We start from the raw sequence: 19829 nt of genomic DNA on the forward strand, positions 1-19829 counted from the left end.
TTAATTCAAATCTATTACTGTATTTATTTCCTTTGGACGGTTGTTTATCTCTTATTTTATCATAAAATTGCCTATATGGTTTATTATACATTGGAGCATAGCTTTCATCTGGATCTATTGATTCTTGTTTAGAGGTTCCTATGGGATTAGGTCCTCCTCCAGTATTCATTAAAATTTGGTATTCATCATCTATACTTTCTAAACTTAAATGATCAAAATTATCTATAAGTAAATCTAATTCTTCATTCATCTTCTTTGTCCTGATTTTCTTCAATTTTTTGTTTACCTAATATTTTTTCTCTAGATTCCTCTTCTTCTATTATTTTAGGTAATATATTTTTTCTAAACTCATCATCCATACTTCCTGTTTCTATTATTATATTTTTCCTTTCAATATGTTTTTTCCCTATTCTGGTTATTTCTTTTTCTATAAATTTTTTATATACTCTATTATTCTTTTCTTCATTTTCTTTTAATTTTCTAACTTCAAGTTTCAATATATTTATATCATTTCTTGCTTCTTTTATTTCATTCTTTACTTCTTGTACATCATTTATTAATGTTCTTATTAAATGTTTTAATTCTTCCATATGTTCACTGATTGACATTTTATCTATTTTTTGATTGACAATAATAAAATACTATACACTCAGCATTTTTACACTCTTTTATCATTTTATCATATTTTTGTTTTATAACTTCAGGATTTGTTATCTCTTTTAATTTTTCATAATACTTCGCTTTTTCTTTATACCTTTCTTGTTTTAATTTTAATATTTGTTTTTCTTGAGTTTTAGTTATTTCTCCAGGTATTAATAATTTATCTAAAATTTTATTATTTATTATTCTTATTTTTTCTAACTTCCTATCTAAAGTATTTTTAGTTTTTTCCATTATATTTTTATGATTATTCATATATTTCCCTCTGGTATAATTCATTTTCAAATATTTCGCAAATTATTTCATATGTACGTCTATCTTTGATAAATCCTACAATTAAGTTATGCAATATTTGTTATTTTATTTCTCTAGGTAAATTCCTAGTTATATATAATGTTATTATTTTTAATTTATTAGGGGTGGGGTTGTAAAAAATATAACATCCTTTTTCTTCAATACATTGATAATAATTATTTATTTTTATAATTTCCATAAAGTAATTTCAGATTATTATGAAATCTATTTCCCTTTGAATTACTTTTAATATATATATATATATATATGCTTATATTCTTCAAATAATATTTTTTTAATTATTTTTTTTTAATTCTAAAAGTAGATTTTTAATTACTCTAAAAATTTCTAATACTTCGTTTATATCTTTACTATATGTTCCAACTATATTATCTTCTTCTATATAACCTTCTATGTCATAACTATATTTTACCTGGTACTTTAGTCTATTTTTATAAGTTTCAATAATTTCTAAAATCATAATTTTATTTTTTATATTTTTTCTCGTGATCTCTATGGCTCTGATACCAACGGTGAGGGTGCTACTATGAGCGAACAAAAATCTAATAATCTAAAAATCTAATAACCATGAATCTAAAGTTTTTATATTCCAAAAACTCTTTTATTTTTAATATTAAATGTAAATAAAATCTTAAGATAAAGACTAATTTTTTATATGTTTGTGGTTAGCCTTCTTATAAATTTTTAAGCAATTCTTCAAAGTCTAATAATGTCTGAGAATTTATAATATCAATATCTGTTATCGTATCTATATCTGTTCTAAAAGGTTTATCACATTTTGAAATATTTTTCTTCCTTTTTTCCAATTTATCTATGATATCTTGTATATCTTTTATAATTATTGTTCTTACAATTCCTTTAGCAAAATTTTCTAATAAGTTTTCTTTGAAACATTTTAATATTTCTTGTGATGCATATAATTGTTCTTGATATCCTATCTTATCAATTTCTTTTTCAAACTTAATTTCTTTTTTATTTTTAACAACATTTTTTATATTATATGGTCCTCTCTTATATTTGGATTTTTCTATTTTATAATTAGTCATCAATAATTCTCACAAATTTTTAGGAAAATTATTTGTTAATTATTTAAGGACTTAAATAGAAGATTTATATTAGATAAAGGGTTGTTTTTAATATTTGTTTAAGGGTGTTTTAGGTAGTTCAAAATGTTTAGAAAAGTCAAAGGCTATTTTGGAAAATCCTTCCTTTATTTAGGTCAATTTGAGGTATTTCACTTGCACTAGAGACGATCGAAAATAGGATTTCGAAAATCCTTAATCGTCTCGAAGACGTCGATCAGATCGACTTTTTCCCTAGAGTCTCATTTGATTCTGCTCTCACTAAACCCACTGTAAAACACCAGCCAAGTGCTCCGAGTTCTCAATGTCAGACGCTTCGTCCACTCCCTTATCCGCCCCCTTAAACCTCCGGTCGCCACCTCCACCGCCGTCCACCGCCAGTTTTCCTCACTCTCCAATATCCCGCCACCCTCTTCCACCGATGCGGAGCTTCGTAAATAACAAGGCTACGCCCTTCTCCTCCTTGACAGCGGTGCTGCTACCTACTACTCATTCCCATTTCTCGAAGATGCGAACCAGAAGAAAGCCCAGCTCTTCCGCTACTCCCCGCTTCCGCCCGACCTGCACACAGTCTCCAATTGAGTGGTAACCATGAAGTTCAAACGCGTACCTTCATCCAGCCTGAAACCCTCCAAGAGCTTGAATCTGTAGTTAAAGATTGTAACCAAAATAAGCAAAAGACACGGCCTGTGTGGTCGGGCTTGTCCCCAAATGGCATTGGGCTGTCGCGTGCAGGGATGGTCAATTTGGCTTTAATGGATGAGGTTTTGGAGGTGGATAAAGAAAAGAAAAGGGTCAGTGTGCAAGCTGGAATTAGGGTCCAGCAACTCGTGGATGGGATTAAAGAATATAGGATTACATTGCAAAATTTTGCATCTATAATGGAGCAGCAGATTGGCGGTATAGTTCAGGTGATTAATTAAGTTCAATTATAGCTCTTGTTTTGAATTTATATGATATTTTAATTTTTGAGCAATATGTATTCTTGCTTCAAGTCTTGCTTGCATATTGTACTTCCGGTCAAGAATGTATGTAGAGATAGGTGGTGCTTGCCTCAAGGATTGCCTATCTTTTGCTTAAGTAACATACTTAAATATTTGTGCCAGTATTCAGGTAGATGTTAAAATTGAAGTAAGGTGGAGGTTCTTATATATTGTTTTGATATTATAAAATGGTTATTCTTTGACTTGTGTTGATGTTCACATGAAGCAATGTAGTTCAAATATATAGGTGATGAGTTCTTCTTTCCATTTCATGCTTCTCAGGTTAACTAAAATGCCTTTTCTGTTATTCTTGTTTTTTCATTGTACCTTGTCTTGGGAGGTTTGTGGAGAAGGATAGATAAGAAAGAGAAGATATAATTCCCTTATTTTGCTAATGTTACCATATAATTAGTCAAGGACTTCTTTTAACCTATGGGGCATTTGTATGTTTATGAAGTTATAGTGATGTTCTAGTTTTAAGTTGCTTTTAGGCTTTTTATGTCTTTGGCTCATGTGTATTGAAACCTTCAGATTCGTGCCCATGGCGCTGGTGCAATGCTACCTCCTATTGATGAGCAGGTCATCAGCATGAAATTAGTAACTACTGCTAAGGGTACTATTGAGGTTTCTAAAGAGAAAAATCCAGCACTCTTTTATCTGGCTCGCAGTGGTCTTGGAGAACATGGTGTAGTTGCAGAAGTCACTCTGCAATGTGTCGAGAGGCTGGACCTTGTAGAGCACACATTTGTATCAAACCTGAAAGAGATAAAAAAGAATCACAAGTAATATTCATTTTCTTCACTTAGTAATGAACTTTCTCTTGATCACAATAACTTCTTCCAACAAACAATTGTAGTTTCGTTATTTGCTTACCCAAGAAATGCTCATATAAAAGATGTTGAAGAGAAAGTAAAACATGTGTTTTTCCCGGATCTTGAATTTGTTATGTTTATGTGGTGAACCTTATACTAGAATTAGTTGACTTTGTTCTTGACTAAATCACGATTGATTTCATCGTGTGATTATTTACTTATCATGCCACCAGAAGCAATGGTTGAAATAGGTTTAATGTAGTTTCTATTTCTGTTAGTTGAAACATTTAAAAGTCAATCGGTAAGTTGATTTTGAGGTGACAGTCGCATTTGGTTCTCCTGGTTTGTTTTTTAGCTTCCTGCATCTTTCCATACTTGTAGACCTTGTGAGTCTTCAGTTATTATTATTGTGTGTCGATGGACTTTCATATACTAGAACTGTCAATCTTCGGACAGCAGTAGGTTTAGGAGTGGCAATGTGCTCGGCTCGGCCCTAAAACACGTAAGCTCGACACGTCTGAAAATCCTACTCAGCTTAGCCCTTTGCCTTGTGGACCTCATGGGCTCAGCAAAGCTGTCTATGAGACATCTCTCTCTCTCTCTCTCTCTCTCTCTCTCTCTTCTTTAAATATATATATTGAAACCTTCCTTCTTTTTTGAGGAACGGGACAGGCTAACTTAACATATGCAGAAGAAATTGTATACGAAAAAGATATTATACCCCCTTTTGGTTCCCATTCTTTTCAAGTTTTAATGGTTGAAATAGTGATTTTTTGAAAAATGTGTGGTTGAAAAAAAATGAAAAGTTTTTTATTTGCACGTAATATTATTTTATAAAAAATTGTATGGTTGAAAATAAGAGAGAGAGAGAATGAGAAGAAGAATGGGGACCAAATTGGAGCTATGTATCCAATTTCTTTAAAAAGTCAAAAGAAAAATTATGAGTAAACGAACAATACTTACAATTTATGAAGTCAAATCTTGAAAATCTTAACTATTAATCGGTTGTATCCCATTTCGAATTAATATATGTAAGTAAGAGGTAGAATAATATGATTTATACCAGAATTTTACAGTAATAACTCAAATAAGTAAATTCAGAGAGAATTAAACTTTAGACTTAGGAAGCTTATAATAATTGTAAATTGAGAAGGTAGATTTGTGTGAAACAAATTAAGTGGGGGTTTACAGGAAAAAGGGATCGTTAAAAAAATTAAATATATGACCATTGGGCCAAGTGCTCATGTGACTGTTTGACCACCAAAATGGTCAAATATATTGGCCAATGAGCCACAAGCTACCTTGTGGACCTTGCCCACGAGCTCAAGACGAGCATACTCATGAAAAAATTCTAGCTCGGCTCGGCCATGGCTCATCCTAACATGAGCTCGAGCAGAAAATGGGCCGAGCTGAGCTGGCGAACGGCTTAGTCCATTTACCACCCTAAATAGTTTCCAGTATAGAAGCCCCAGTTGTGCATTCTCTTCTGGTGAATGTTGTTCTGGTTAAATGAAAACTAGTTGAATCTGAAGAAGATTGACACTCTATACAAGATTAACTAAAAACATTACAAATACCAATAGACAGTTTAACAACAGGACCCCATTTAATGAATGCTGAGGCAATCTTTGGTCAAAATGGTGTCCATTGCTGGCAATTCAATATAATTTAGAAATATTATGAAATACACGTTCTCAAATTTCTTGATTTCTTGCAAATTGAGTTAATTCCACTAATTTTTCAATTACAGAAAACTTCTATCTGAGAACAAACACGTGTAGTACTTGTACATTCTGTACACTGACACAGTTGATCAACCTATTCTTTTGGGATGAAAACATGGAAAATCTATTTTGTTTTTATGTTCTTTTCATCTCTGCTTATAGAAAACATGATAGAAGAGACGATACTAAAAAAAAAAAAAAAACTAAGATTTACGAGTTATATTATATTCGATATATATCTCTAGTTTTTTTCAGATAATTGATACCATTATCATCAGGAAAGAAGCAGTTACAGATAGTATTCCCGGAGAAGATGAACCCAACATAAATGAACTTTCATTTACGGAAATGTAAAGACTATGTGATGAAGGTCAATCAAGCAGAGGCTGAGTTCTGGAGAAAGTTGGAGGGATACAGAGTAGGCTGGAATGATGAAATTTTGGGCTTTGATTGTGGTGGCCAACAATGGGTTTCAGAAATTTGTTTTCCAGTTGGAACCCTATCTAAACCAAGCATGAAAGACCTGGAGTATATTGAAGAATTGATGCAACTAATTGAGAAAGAAAATATACCTGTTCCTGCACCTATTGAACTGAGATGGACAGCATGCAGCAAAAGCCTCGTAAGCCCGGCTTATAGCTTGTCCAAAGATGACATATTCTCGGGTGTAATCTGATCATATCTAATGCTATTCACTGACTTTTTGAAACTGAGTTACTTTGTTTCAAACTTTGGTAGTTGATATATGATCACTCGTTTAGACACAAGTAAAATAAGCATTTTGATTGGAACCTTTTACCTGACACCATCCTTCAAATATCAATCATCTATGCCAATTTATTTTCCAACATACTTCCCTACCATGGAAGGAAAGAAATATGGTCATTGGCTGATTTAAAACTATCAAATCGTAGGTACATGTGCTGCTTCGTTCTACCTGGAACTTTTATGTAGTCTGTTTTCCAATATATGGTGAGCATGATGTGCATCCTTTCATGTAGCGAAATGCAATGATAATAACCATTCTCTAGTTCTTTCTGTTGTAGATATAGTTTGTTTTCTATATCTCATGCTTATTTGTTGTATTTTTAATTGCATATCATAATAACTATTGATTCTTAATCTTTGAATTGCATTTACCAGATCGGTATAATTATGTATCTTACTACAATGGATGCTAGCCAGAGGAAAGAAATTACAGAAGATTTCTTTCACTACAGGCGTATGACGCAAAGAAATTTATGGGATAAATATTCAGATTATGAACCCTGGGCTAAAATTGAGGTATGAATTGCATTTAGTGTGAAGCTGCTCAAATTTTGGTCTCTAGAGAAATTTAATCTGTAACAATGAGTATAGGATTCTTGAATGCTTTGATATTTATTGATAATAAATATTTTTAAAGCATTGATCCTGACATTTTTTTATCTATGGGTATTTGTACATGATCTTCAATGCTTATCGGACAATAGCTAGTATATATTTGATTATAGACACGGAAATGAACGTGGAAAGCCTTTCCAATTGTGGTTTAGTTATTTATCTTTGCTACTGCTTGAAGATGAATTTGGAATGGAATATTGCATAAACTCATGTTGACGTGCTTGAAGGTTCCAAAGGATAAAGATGAACTTGCAGCTCTTTAGGCAAGACTAAGGGAGATTATAATAAATCGGATCAGATTGTTATCGGATCGGATTGACATATGTCCATATTTGCTCCATTTAGTTAGTGGATTATCGAATTCGGATCTTAATTGGATTATCGGATTGAAACCTTAAATCCATCTCCCATTAATTTCATCGGATTCAGATCAAAATCCAATATATTTACAGCCCTAGCCGTGATTCCTCGTGTCTATCTCTTTATCCTAGATTCTGGTGGTTATACGACCAGTGCACTTGCTGGCATAGATTGGTCTAGCGATCAGATTCCCGCTGTGATACCATGTTAGATTGAAGAATATGTGTTCTGTAATTTTTCTCTCATAATTTCATTATACAGAGATTGAGGGATACATATAGTCGTCGGGGCGGATCTATATTTGGCTACTTTTACTAATTGTGCTAAAAGCTATAATTATAAGACTAATTTAAATATTATAAGCACACAGCTCATGCTAACACTTCATTAGACTAAAGATACTGGATTATTCTCCTCGAGTATTTGATGATATGGTCCATATTATTTTTCTTAGCAATTCTTCGTTGTTGTGTACTTATAAATTGGCGGTGAAAAGAAACCTGAGTTTACTACGTTGGCAGGCATTCCTTATTTCGAGTTGCTCAAGTAATAACGCCTAACTCGAAATGTGGATTTACTCCAAGCAACTGCACTTTCATGGTTGTCGTCTCCACCTTCAGATGTCGAGGTATATTTTATTTTTATACGTGTCCTATTTTGATATCAGAGAAATTTTTCATGAATTTATATACAAATAAAACAAAACTGAGATTCTATTTGTAGATTGAAGAAAATTTTCATATATCACAAACATTTTGCTGGTACGGATTCAACTTTCAAAAACATCGCCTCGACTACAAATTTTGGATCAGAGATACTCTAATCTCAATTAAACAGTTCAGAATGATAGATTATAAGAGCTATCACTCGGTTCATAATCAACGTATTCAGAACCTTAAATTCCACTTCCACACATATATGACAGACCCATTCAAGCATGACATTAATAGATAAAATCCTTGATAAGAAAATAGTCGTTTCCGTCGCTAATGCCCTTGTTTGAGCCTCATTTTTGCCAAGAAAATGCATTTTTGAATAGTGTAATGATGTGAAATGTGTGGCTAAAAAATAAGGAAAAATTTTAGATTTTCGTATAATATTATTTTATTGAAGAATGTGTGGTTAAAATGATGTCAAAAAACTATTTAAAAATGTATTTTTTAAAAAAAAATGGGGCTCAAAACAAGGGCAATATCTCCTCTCCATATAACACTTTCACTCGACTTTTTAATTGTATATACTACTGTAGATTGGCATAAAACCCATAAACACGGTATCTCAAATTAATGTTATAAGATATACAAATAAGAAAAATTGAGGGAATAGGCATTACAAAGGAGCCGTAAACACAAAAAATACTCTTGTAAGATTCTAAACAATTTAAAAGTCTAAGTGCCTCATAAAGTAAGAAACTAATAATATGATGTGAATCCATACAGTATCCCATGGTCATATATTGCTAAGGACACGGTGTTTTTGATAAAAAGAGAGTTCCTATAGGTTTCCAAGTTCACTCCACTGTTCCTCTTCAAATATTTTCTCAAACATGAATATCTCTTTCAATATAAAACCTTCTTTCACTCCAAAGATCAAAAACACGTCCTAACCTCCGGAAATATGAGGCTGATTGCCCATTTCACAAGAAACGCTTGGTTATCACCACCATCACCACAGACAAAATCCATTTGGAAGAATGGATTAAAAGAGAAGATGGAGGTAGTAAGGACATTGAGTTCGATGTCAATACACGGCACATTGTGGTTGAAGATGAAAAGACAAAATTTCTTACCACATTGGTTGTTGCAAGCGAATTTGATACCTTGATGTATCAAACAACGAGCGACCATCATGCAAACAACCGACGCTTCGTAGATTTACCACTGAAGCTTCTGAACTATCTAAGCGGAACACTCTTGTATGTGACAATATGAAGGAGAAAAATGCATTTCTTGCAGCTTCCTTCCGAGAAAAAGATCGGGAATTATTTCATATCCTAAATCTCGAGGAAGAATTTCACCGTCAATTTGACATTGACAAAATGGTCTAGAGGCAGCTGGGAACAAGAAAGACTGGGATTTAAACAATCAGGATTTATGGTAGCTGAAGGACAAAGAAATAGGAGAATTTCTCACCATTGTTGGTCAACTGTAGTTCTATTTGGGAAAAACACCGATTACTATTTTGACTGTGATTTTGTTAAAACTGTTGAAGGATAGTTTCTTTTTTATTAGGATTTGATTGAAACAGTGAAGGATAGATTGAAACTGTAGTATTTTGACTAGGATAGGATTTTGACTAAGAGAGAATAGTCAAATCATAAGCTTTAATTTGAACACAAAATTTCCTGATGATAAACAAAATAAAAAATAGAATGATTTTTTAAATACCCTCGTTATCTCAGCAGGGGAAGAGGCACTAATTTTTCAATATCTCGATCCTCGTCATAGAAACAATCGTGAGTTCAAAACTCCATCATTAAAACTTGTGAACTTTCGAAAGAGGAGGATTCTTGTTGCCATAACATTGACGACAAGAAATCCTACATTGCGATTGCGTTCAGGGAGGTAAACTGAAAATTATTTGATATTAGAGATCTGGAAAAAGATCTTGCAATATATGGTGCTGAAGATATGAAACTTGAAGCAACAGTTGAAAAAGCGCTGGGAATGAAAAATGGAGGTGCAATTGGGTCTGCCCAGATGAAGAAACGGTGAGATCTCACCGTAGTTAGTCAAGTGCAATATCAATTGGGAAAGATATATACTGATTAAAATATTATTTTTGTTTTAAATGATTTTTGTTGACTTTTTGTTTAAGTCTTGTTTGATAGTCATAATTCTAATTTGAAGGAGAGACTTGTTAATGAATTGTTATTTTTGTCCAAAAGTTCTTCTGGGTACTTTTGTTAATGATAGACCTTTTATTATTATTTTTGCATCACTCTCCCCTATCCACTTACTTTTTTCCGATCATGAATACCTTTTGTGTCAAACCGCACTTCACCCCTCCCAAAATAAAAATGGCCAACAACCTCTACAAACATAAGGTTATATTTCCGTTCAGCCCAAAAAAAATTGGTCATAACAACCACTGTGACTAAGGATAAAACCATTATGAAAAAATGACTAAGGATGGAGGAAGATAGTCAAATCATAAGCTTCAATCTAAACACAAAATTGTCTGAGGATAAAAAAATAAAAAATAGAATGACTTTTTAATACCCTCGTTATCTCAACAGGGGAAGAAGCACTGATTTTTCAACATTTCAATCCTTATCATGGAAACAATCGTGAGTTCAAAACTCCATCGTTAAAACTTGTGAACTTTTTAAAGATGAGGATTCTTGTTGGCCAGAACATCGACGACAAGAAATCTTAAAAAGTTTGAAATTCAAATTTTTAAAAAGTTGATGTTATGGGCAACAAAAATCATTCTCTTTAGAAAGTTCACAAGGTTCAACGATGGAGTTTTGAACTCACGATTATTTCCGTGATGAAAATTGAAATGTTGAAAAATCAGTGCATCTTCCCCTACTGAGATAACGAGGGTATTTAAAAAATCATTCTGTTTTTTAATTTTTTTATCATTAGGGAATTTTGTGTTCAGATTGAAACCTATGATTTGACTATCCTCCTCCATCCTTAGCTATTATTCCATAATGGTTTTATCTTTAGTCACAGTGGTTGTTATGACCAATTTTTTTAGGCCGAATGGAAATACAACCTTATGCTTGTGGAGGTTGCTGACCATTTTTATTTTGGGAGGGGTGAATTGCAGTTTGACACAAAAGGTATTCATGATCGGAAGAAAGTAAGTGGACAGAGGAGAGTGATGCGAAAATAATAATAAAAAGTCTATCATTAACAAAAGTACCCAAAAGAACTACTGGACAAAAATCAACAATTCATTAACAAGTCTCTCCTTCAAATTAGAACTATGACTATCAAATAAGTCTTAGACAAAAAGTCAACAAAAATCATTTAAAACAAAAACAATATTTTAATCAGTATTATATCTTTCCCAATTGATATTGCACTTGACCAACTACAGTGAGATATCTCATCGTTTCTTCATCTGAACAGACCCAATTGCACCTCTATTTTTCATTCCCATCGCTTTTTCAACTGCTGCTTCAACTTTCAGATCTTCTGTACTTATATATTGCAAGATCTTTTGCCAGATCTCTAATATCAAACATTTTCCAGTCTGCTTCCTTGAACGCGGCCGCAATATAGGATTTTTTGTCGTCGATATTATGGCCAACAAAAATCCTCCTCTTTAGAAAGTTCACAAACTTCAATGATGGAGTTTTGAACTCACGATTGTTTCCATGACGAAGATTGAGATGTTGAAAAATCAGTGCCTCTTCCCCTGTTGAGATAATGAAGGTATTTAAAAAATCATTCTGTTTTTTATTTTGTTTATCATCAGGAAATTTTGTGTTTAGATTGAAGTCTATGATTTGACTATCATCTCCTAGTCAAAATCTTATCCTACTCAAAATACTACACTTTCAACCTATCCTTCACTGTTTCAATCAAATCCTAATAAAAAAAACTATCCTTCAACAATTTCAACAAAATCACAGTCAAAATACTAATCGGTGAAAATTTTTCCTAAATAGAACTTCAGTTGACCTATAATGGTGAGAAGTTCCACCATTTTTTTGTCCTCCAGCTGACATAAATCCTGATTGTTCAAGTCCCAGATCGTCTTTCTTGTTCTTAGCTGCCTCTAGACCATTTTGTCAATGTCAAATTGACGGTAGAATTCTTCCTTGAGATCTAGGATCTGAAATGATTCCCTATCTTTTTCTCTAAAGGAAGCTGCAAGAGGTGCATTTTTCTCATTCATATTGTCACATACAAGAGTGTTCCTGCTTAGATAGTTCAGAAGCCTCAGTGGTAAATTTACGAAGTTTCGATTGTTTGCATGATGGTCGCTCATTCTTTGATATATCAACATATCAAATCTGCTTGCAACAACCAATGTGGTAAGAAATTTTGTCTGTTCATCTTCAACCACAATGTTTCGTGTATTGACATCGAACCCAATGTCCTTACTACCTCCATCTTCTCTTTTAATCCATTCTTCCAAATGGATTTTGTCTGTGGTGATGGTGGTGGTAATCAAGCGTTTCTTGTGAAATGGGCAATCAACCTCATATTTCCGGAGGTTAGAACATGTGTTTTTGATCTTTGGAGTGAAAGAAGATTTTATAGTGAAAGAGATATTCATGTTTGAGAAAATGCTTAAAGAGGAACAATGGAGTGAACGGAGGGTGGATGTATATATAGGCAAAGCATTTGTCTTTTTCTAAAAAAGTTTGAAAAGGATGGGAGAAGAGAGTGTGATGGTGTATATTTTATGAAAAGGATGGAGGAGGAGTGTGTGATGGTGTATATTTTAACTTGGAAACCTATAGGAACTCTCTTTTTATCAAAAGCACCGTTTCCTTAGCAATATATGACCATGAGATAATGTATGGATTCACATCATATTACTAGGTTCTTGCTTTACGAGGCATTTAAGCTTTTAAATTGTTTAGAATCTTACAAGAGTATTTTTTGTGTTTACGGCTCCTTTGTAATTCATATTCCCTCAAATTTTCTTATTTGTATATTATATAACATTAATTTAAGATACCGTGCTTGTGTTTTTTATGTCAATCTACAGTAGCATATACAATTAAAAAGTCGAGTGGAAGTATTATATGGAGAGGAGATATTAGCGACGGAAACAGCGACCATTTTCTTATCAAGAATTTTATCTGTTAATGTCATGCTTGAATGGGTATGTCATATATGTGTGGAAGTGAAATTTAAGGTTTTGAGTACGTTGATTATGAACCGAGTGATAGCTCTTATAATTCTATCATTCTAAACTGTTTAATGAGACTGGAGTATCTCTAATCCAAAATCTATAGTCGGGGTGGTGTTCTTGAAAGTTGAATCCGTACCAGCAAAATGTTTGTGATATATGAAAATTTTCTTCAATCTGCAAATAGAATCTCAGTTTTGTTTTATTTGTATATAGATTCATGAAAATATTCTCTGATATCAAAACAGGACACATATAGAAATAAGATATATCTCAACATCTAAAGGTGGAGACGACAACCAAGAAAGTGCAGTGTTTGTGATATATGAAAATTTTCTTCAATCTGCAAATAGAATCTCAATTTTGTTTTATTTGTATATAAATTCATGAAAATTTTCTCTGATATCAAAACATGACACATAGAAATACGATATACCTCAATATCTAAAGGTGGAGACGACAACCAACAAAGTGCAGTTGCTTGGAGTAAATCCACATTTCGAGTTAGGCGTTATTGCTTGAGCAACTCGAAATAAGGAATGCCTGCAAACGTAGTAAACTCAGGTTTCTTTTCACTGCTAATTTATAAGTACACAACAACGAAGAATTGATAGGAAAAGTAACACGAACCATATCATCAAATACTCGAGAAGAATAATCCAGTATCTTTAGTTTAATGAAGTGTTGGCATGAGCTATAAAATTAGAGTTAATTGTGCATGTAATCTTTACATTAGTCTTGTTATTATAGCTTTTAACATAATTAGTAAAAGTAGCCAAATATAGACTGGCCCCGACGACTATATTTATCCCTCAATCTCCTCTGTTCACTTACTTTCTTCCGATTATGAATACATTTTGTATCAAACTGTACTTCACACCTCTTAAAATAAAAATAGTCAGCAACCTCCATAAACATAAGTTTTTATTTCCATTCGGCCCAAAAAAATTGGTCATAACAACTACTATGACTAAAGATAGAACCATTATAGAAAAATAGCTATAAGGATGGATTAGGATAGTTAAATCATAGGTTTTAATCTGAACACAAAATTCCCTAAGGATAAAAAAAATAAAAAACAGAATGCTTTTTTAAATACCCTCGTTATCTCAGCAAGAGAAGTTGAGGCACTGGTTTTTCAATATCTCAATCCTCATCATGGAAACAATCGTGAGTTCAAAACTCCATCGTTGAAACTTGTGAACTTTTTAAAGAGAAGGATTCTTGTTGGTCATAACATCGACGACAAGAAATCTTACATTGCGGCTGCGTTCGGGAAGACAGACATAAAATTGCTTGATATTAGAGATTTGGCAAAAGATCTTGCAATATTTGGTGCTGAAGACCTAAAACTTGAAGCAGCAGTTGAAAAAGTGCTGGGAATGGAAAATGGAGGTGTAATTGGATCTGTCAAGATGAAAAAACGATGAGATATCTCACCGTAGTTGGTCAAATGCAATATAAATTAGGAATGATATATACTGATTAAAATATTATTTTTGTTTTAAATGATTTTTGCTGACTTATTGTCCAAGTCTTGTTTGATAGTCATAGTTCTAATTTGAAGGAGAGACTTGTTAATGAATTGTTGATTTTTGTTCAGTAGTTCTTCTGGGTACTTTTGTTAATGATAGACCTTTTATTTTTACTAGTCTTTGCCCGTGCAATGTACGGGCTGGGGTATTTTTAAGGTAATGTTAGTGCGTCCAATGTCAAGGATTGAAGAAAAATATATTCATTCAATGAGGCCAGCAAAACTAACTTAATCTAACACGGTAATTTTTATTTTTTTTGTGATTTCTCCTATAAAAGACATTTACGAAGTTTCGATAGTTTATATAATATCTTATTGCACTAAATTTTGACATATGTTTATTCTCCTTGTGCAGTTTGTAGTCCCAAAAAAGTACTAAGAAGGTTGAAATAAGGTATAAGAAAATATGAAGGGCCCAAAAAGAAAATGCAGAGTGCAAATTGAACTCACCTGTATGGCAGTGGTTGTCAATGTCCCAAAGGTTGACTTTATGATATTCTCCTCCAGTTTCATACAATAGTTACGCTTTCAATTTCATGCATGCAAAACAAAATAGAAAGCATATGGGATTCCATTCCTGGAGGTAGCAATACCATAATATAATTATCAAGCATGAAGCATCCAAAGAATATAATATTATTAAAAACTACATGTATCAAATATGAAACAAGAAGAAATCGATGGGATGTAGCACTCTAACATCAAAATTCAAATTGCAAAGAAAGTTTTTATATGAAACAACAGGAGTTCAATATTGGCGTCACCAAATAATTCTGACAAAAGATTTGTTAGTAAGACAGACTGTCGACACTTCCTGTGATTACCTTTCAAAAAAAGTAAGATAGACTAGTGACAAAATAGCCACAAATGAAAATATCTACAAAATAGCTACAAGTGATAATGGTACTTTTTGAAAATATCTACAAAATTATCTTCACAGGTTATAGGAACTTCGTCACTAATGTCAAATATTCTCCCGTGTGACATCTACTCTAGCTAAAAGAAAGAGAACAGGTTATTATTAAATGATAAATTGAAATTAGCTTGCAAAAGAAGAATAAAGTCATCTTGCAAGACGTTATGTAAATACTGGACTACTACCATAACAAAAATGGACTCATGAATTAATTTTTATGTGCTCAGGTTCCTTTCAATTTCAATGGTAGAAGTTTCCTTGTTCCCATGTGTGGCATCCTCCTCTCCTGAGTTCTTCTCAGCATTCAGATTGTTCTCACCTTCATTGATTACTTCTTCGGTAACTCTAGAAACGAAGGAGCACAATATTAAACATGAGAAAAAGTATATGCTATTGTATTATTAAAGCCTTACTGCCAAAGGCACCAAGGAGATAGCCAGTTCATCAGTCTAAGCTTCCTAGTTACCTCTGCCAACTCTCACATTTTATCTCATTTTTGCAGTCGAATAAGTTCACAGCAGAATATAAATGTCTAAGGACTGCAAAGATGCAAAGACGAGAGATTTAGTGAAAAACATAGCATACATACCCCTACCCAAGGCACTACGGTGATCAAAAACCTGACGTAGCCTTTCTTGTTCACCTTCCCCCACTTCACCATTGTTTAAACCACCTCAGTGACCGCCTCCACAAGGATTACAAAGTTTACCATAGCCACCGCATCTTTCAAAAGGCTTTCTGGTATGAGCTTTTCCAGATGCACCTTGACTATCTGAAATTTCCATATTTCCATAAGAATTCTTGTTGTTGCTTGAGTCTCTGATGTAGCAATGTCCACTTCCACAACCATGCCCATTTCCACGTCCACCGTGACCTTCTCATATAGAGTCAGATTTTGCCTCTCTAAGTACTAAAATTAATAAATACAAAAATACAAAAAGCCAACAGTAGAATATCAAAAAGTAATGATCTAAACATAAATAATACTGCAGCCTAGGAAAACTTATTTTGCTACAATTTGGGAAAAATTATAATAAACAAGGCTATTTCAAGAGGTAACTAACTAAGCCAGAATGAAAGAAATTCTGTGAGCATAACCGTGAATGAATAATTTGGGAAAAACAACATAAATATGGCATGAATAAGTATATCAATTATTAGTAATGAAATCAAAATAACTAAACCACAAATTCTAAAAATTCAACCAATTTACAAGAAATAGAACCTTGGATAAATGTTAAGCCGAAATTGAAGGAGTGATAGACTTCGAAAATCACTCCACATTACACGAGGATGACGGTTCGATTGGAGAGATATTTAATGAATAATATAGAACTTGTTAGTAAGAGGGGAAAACTATAAGCTAAAGCAAAAGTTTAAGTTCGTATATCTCATTATTTGTGAGTATCGATATCAGAATATGCAGCAAACCGAAGCGAGATGTACAAAGGACGATGTGAATGAGCAGATAGCAGCAACATTTACAAAGGCTAATGCAAATCACAAAAGGACGAAGACACAATTATAACCATCGACTTGAATTTGCTTAGAGTTTTGTTTTGCCTTTTTTCTAATGTCGAGAGAGGAAATTAAGGTTTGTACAAAACTAGTTTTGTAGCACACCATTCTTTCCCAAAAGAGATATTTTGTATCCATATGTAATAAACATTGTGGTCCCAATTTAGGAATTCATATAATGAGATTGAAGGGTAAAAGGGAGAAAACATTATGGCTTCATGAATAAATAGCGTAGGATAGATCCTCAAAACACTAAAACATAAAACCTACAAGTGAAAAAGAGTAAAGAAATCAAGAAAGATAGACGAATGTATAACCAAACTGAGGACGCAAATTTCAAATTGGGATTGGCTCAATCTGCTAGGTGGAAAATTCAAAATAGAAACAAATAGAAAAAAGAAATTTTATTGGCAATGTCGACCATGAACCATAATAATTACATTTAAGCTTAACCAAGCATGCTTCAAGTTCCATTCATCACCAGTGAAATCAAACAATTCTTTTAATTTTCCTTTTTTTTCATATGTCTGACAAAATCAAAGCTAATATCAGAATTTGCTAGATATCATAATATATTATTCGACGCACTTAAAAAAAAAAAATTAGTAGTTCAAATAAAATTCTACTAATAGAAGGTAAAATTCACATTATTTAAAGAAGATTACTTATCTCTAATAGCAAAATAAATAGTGCTAAAATCTTACATAGATGAAACTGTTTTCCTTCGTTTCATTCCCATCATCCAACACAGTAATTATCCAATTGACAGAAAACTTAGTCACCAATGCACACAAATTATTTTCATGATTAGCTATGCATCAACTTTTATACATACAAAACTGATAATTCAAAAAGCTTACAAAATATAAATTTTGTAATCGTCCAGTTGAGAGAAAAACTCAATCTCAAATGCAATTACAATATATTATAGTTAAGAAGCCAATGAATTTTATGTAGATTCTAATAGTTTAAAAAAAAATTATGGAATTAGAAATTTAACTGAACTCTTGTTCACTTCATTTCCTAAACCTTTAGGTGTATTTGATTAGCAATAGATATCTCTATTATGAGACTACTGAATCTAAGCTAACTGCAATTGTCTCACTCATTAATATTAATATCAACTTGGACAGAAAGCTGGTGAACTATAGTAAAAGACTATTTTCACCACTTGAAGCATTCTTTTCATCCTTGATGTGAAAGTACACAAGCATTGTGATGAAAAGGATAGCTAGCTACAATTTCATGAAGCGTCAGTCCAAGAATATACAATTATTCATGTAATTCTAACACAAGTGTAAAATTAGAATAGATTATCCCAATGATAGCATGACTTTTCATTAAATTTTGTGCAAGTAATTACAAGTTTATTCATTCCATGGAAACACAATTTTAACATACTCATAACAAGACAATCATTACACAAACTTGACAATGCAAAATGGACATGTCTCATCTGTTCCAAGTGAAGAACAAATATAAAGGTGAAACTAATAAAAACGAAAATCATAATTATATCAAATTTAAATATCACATGTTCACAACAAATTTAAGAAAAAGAACTCAAAATAATAACAAAGGATTGCATAATTATAATAGAACCGCAAAACCATATAATCGACTACTAAATACAAAACCCAGTAACTATATAATGTGTATAAGCATGGACAATATATGCAAATATGTGTGTGTGTACAAATTTTTGTTTGACACAAAGTGCAGATCGCATTCAATAGAGAGATTCCAATTTAACACTCGAAACTTATTAAATAGAAATTTGATTTCGTTAATCCTGCAACCAAATATTGAAGACACGAGTATTTAAACAATGTCCATCTTGAGTAACTACTCCTCCAGGACATTAATACTCATACAAGAACGAACGAAATGAAAACCCAAAAAGGAGAATGAATGAAATGAAAACCCAGAAGCGAAAACCAAAAAACACAATGAAATACCTAAAGAATTGGGGAAAATCCTTGATGCTAACGAAGAGAGGTAATTTATTTCAAATGATTGGCAGTCTAGAGCTCGAACTTGGGTATAACAAGTGTGTAATTATCTGTAGAGTAGGAATCCACACCAGGCATTTTGGTTTCTTCCGATTCGGTACTATGTGACTGTGTTGGGCTTAAAGAGAAGAGAAAGGCATTGCATTTATTCCTCTTCTACATTGGAAACTAAAGAAGTGCAGGATATTTACATAATGCAGGCTGAAAAGCAAAGGGCTTTGCGTGTGTCAGACAAAATCTTTTTCACATTTACTGTGAGGAATTAAAAAAAAATGTAGAAAATGTTATTTATTTATTTTGTCAAAAAAATTTTAAACCATTTATGATTTCACCAACAATCGTAAAATGAAAAGGGCAGTAACACCCTCAATTTCATATTTTCGTTGCCAGAAGTACCCTTGCAATCGTAAATAAATATTTTTTTCATTCTGTTATACTTAAGGGTAAGATTGTAATTCCAACTTATGCATCTATATTTCTTACCCCTAGTTTGGCACCCATTATTTGATGTTATAATTTTTGGAATAGTGTACTTTTTTTTTTTTTAAAGAACGAGTGATTAAAAAAAAATTTTGATTTATGTGTAATATTATTTTATTGAAAAGTATATAGTTGAAAAGAAAATGGAGAAAAATATATTATAAATTTAGTCCTTGTTTCATTCCCATTTTAGGGGAAATAATACATTTTGAATAGTAAACTGATAGAGA

The 19829-nt window shown here is 32.5% G+C and overlaps 1 protein-coding gene, 1 long non-coding RNA gene and 1 pseudogene across 4 annotated transcripts; 2 read left to right on the forward strand and 1 right to left on the reverse strand.

Annotated features, from left to right (window-relative positions):
- Positions 1 to 2333: 2333 nt before the first annotated feature.
- On the forward strand, positions 2334 to 5983 carry LOC111376482 (annotated as a pseudogene).
- On the forward strand, positions 5941 to 7093 carry LOC111376483 (L-galactono-1,4-lactone dehydrogenase 2, mitochondrial-like). The gene is made up of 2 exons (XM_022999441.1): positions 5941 to 6198; positions 6720 to 7093. Exons 1-2 carry the CDS (start codon positions 5941 to 5943, stop codon positions 6864 to 6866), a joined length of 405 nt encoding a protein of 134 aa, XP_022855209.1. The 3' UTR covers positions 6867 to 7093.
- A 6193-nt stretch (positions 7094 to 13286) lies between these two features.
- LOC111376477 lies at positions 13287 to 19449 on the reverse strand. Of its 3 annotated transcripts, none has more exons than XR_002699492.1 (4): positions 19066 to 19449; positions 16179 to 16492; positions 15124 to 15934; positions 13287 to 13682 (listed from the first exon to the last, which is right to left on the reverse strand). It is a non-coding gene; the product is annotated as an uncharacterized LOC111376477 (long non-coding RNA). The 3 variants fall into 3 exon arrangements; XR_002699491.1 differs by having other exon boundaries at positions 16179 to 16499; positions 19066 to 19448; XR_002699490.1 differs by lacking the exon at positions 19066 to 19449 and having other exon boundaries at positions 16179 to 19056.
- Between the last annotated feature and the right edge of the window lie 380 nt (positions 19450 to 19829).

This window comes from Olea europaea, unplaced genomic scaffold (assembly GCF_002742605.1).
Source record: "Olea europaea var. sylvestris unplaced genomic scaffold, O_europaea_v1 scaffold1509, whole genome shotgun sequence".
NCBI lineage: Eukaryota > Viridiplantae > Streptophyta > Magnoliopsida > Lamiales > Oleaceae > Olea > Olea europaea.

Bases quoted from the DNA above. Each gene is read 5' to 3' on its own strand.
- LOC111376483 (XM_022999441.1), top strand. From the start codon at position 5,941: ATGAAGGTCAATCAAGCAGAGGCTGAGTTCTGGAGAAAGTTGGAGGGA. The intron at 6,199-6,719 runs GTAAGCCCGGCT...TGCATTTACCAG, and splicing joins CAGCATGCAGCAAAAGCCTC to ATCGGTATAATTATGTATCT.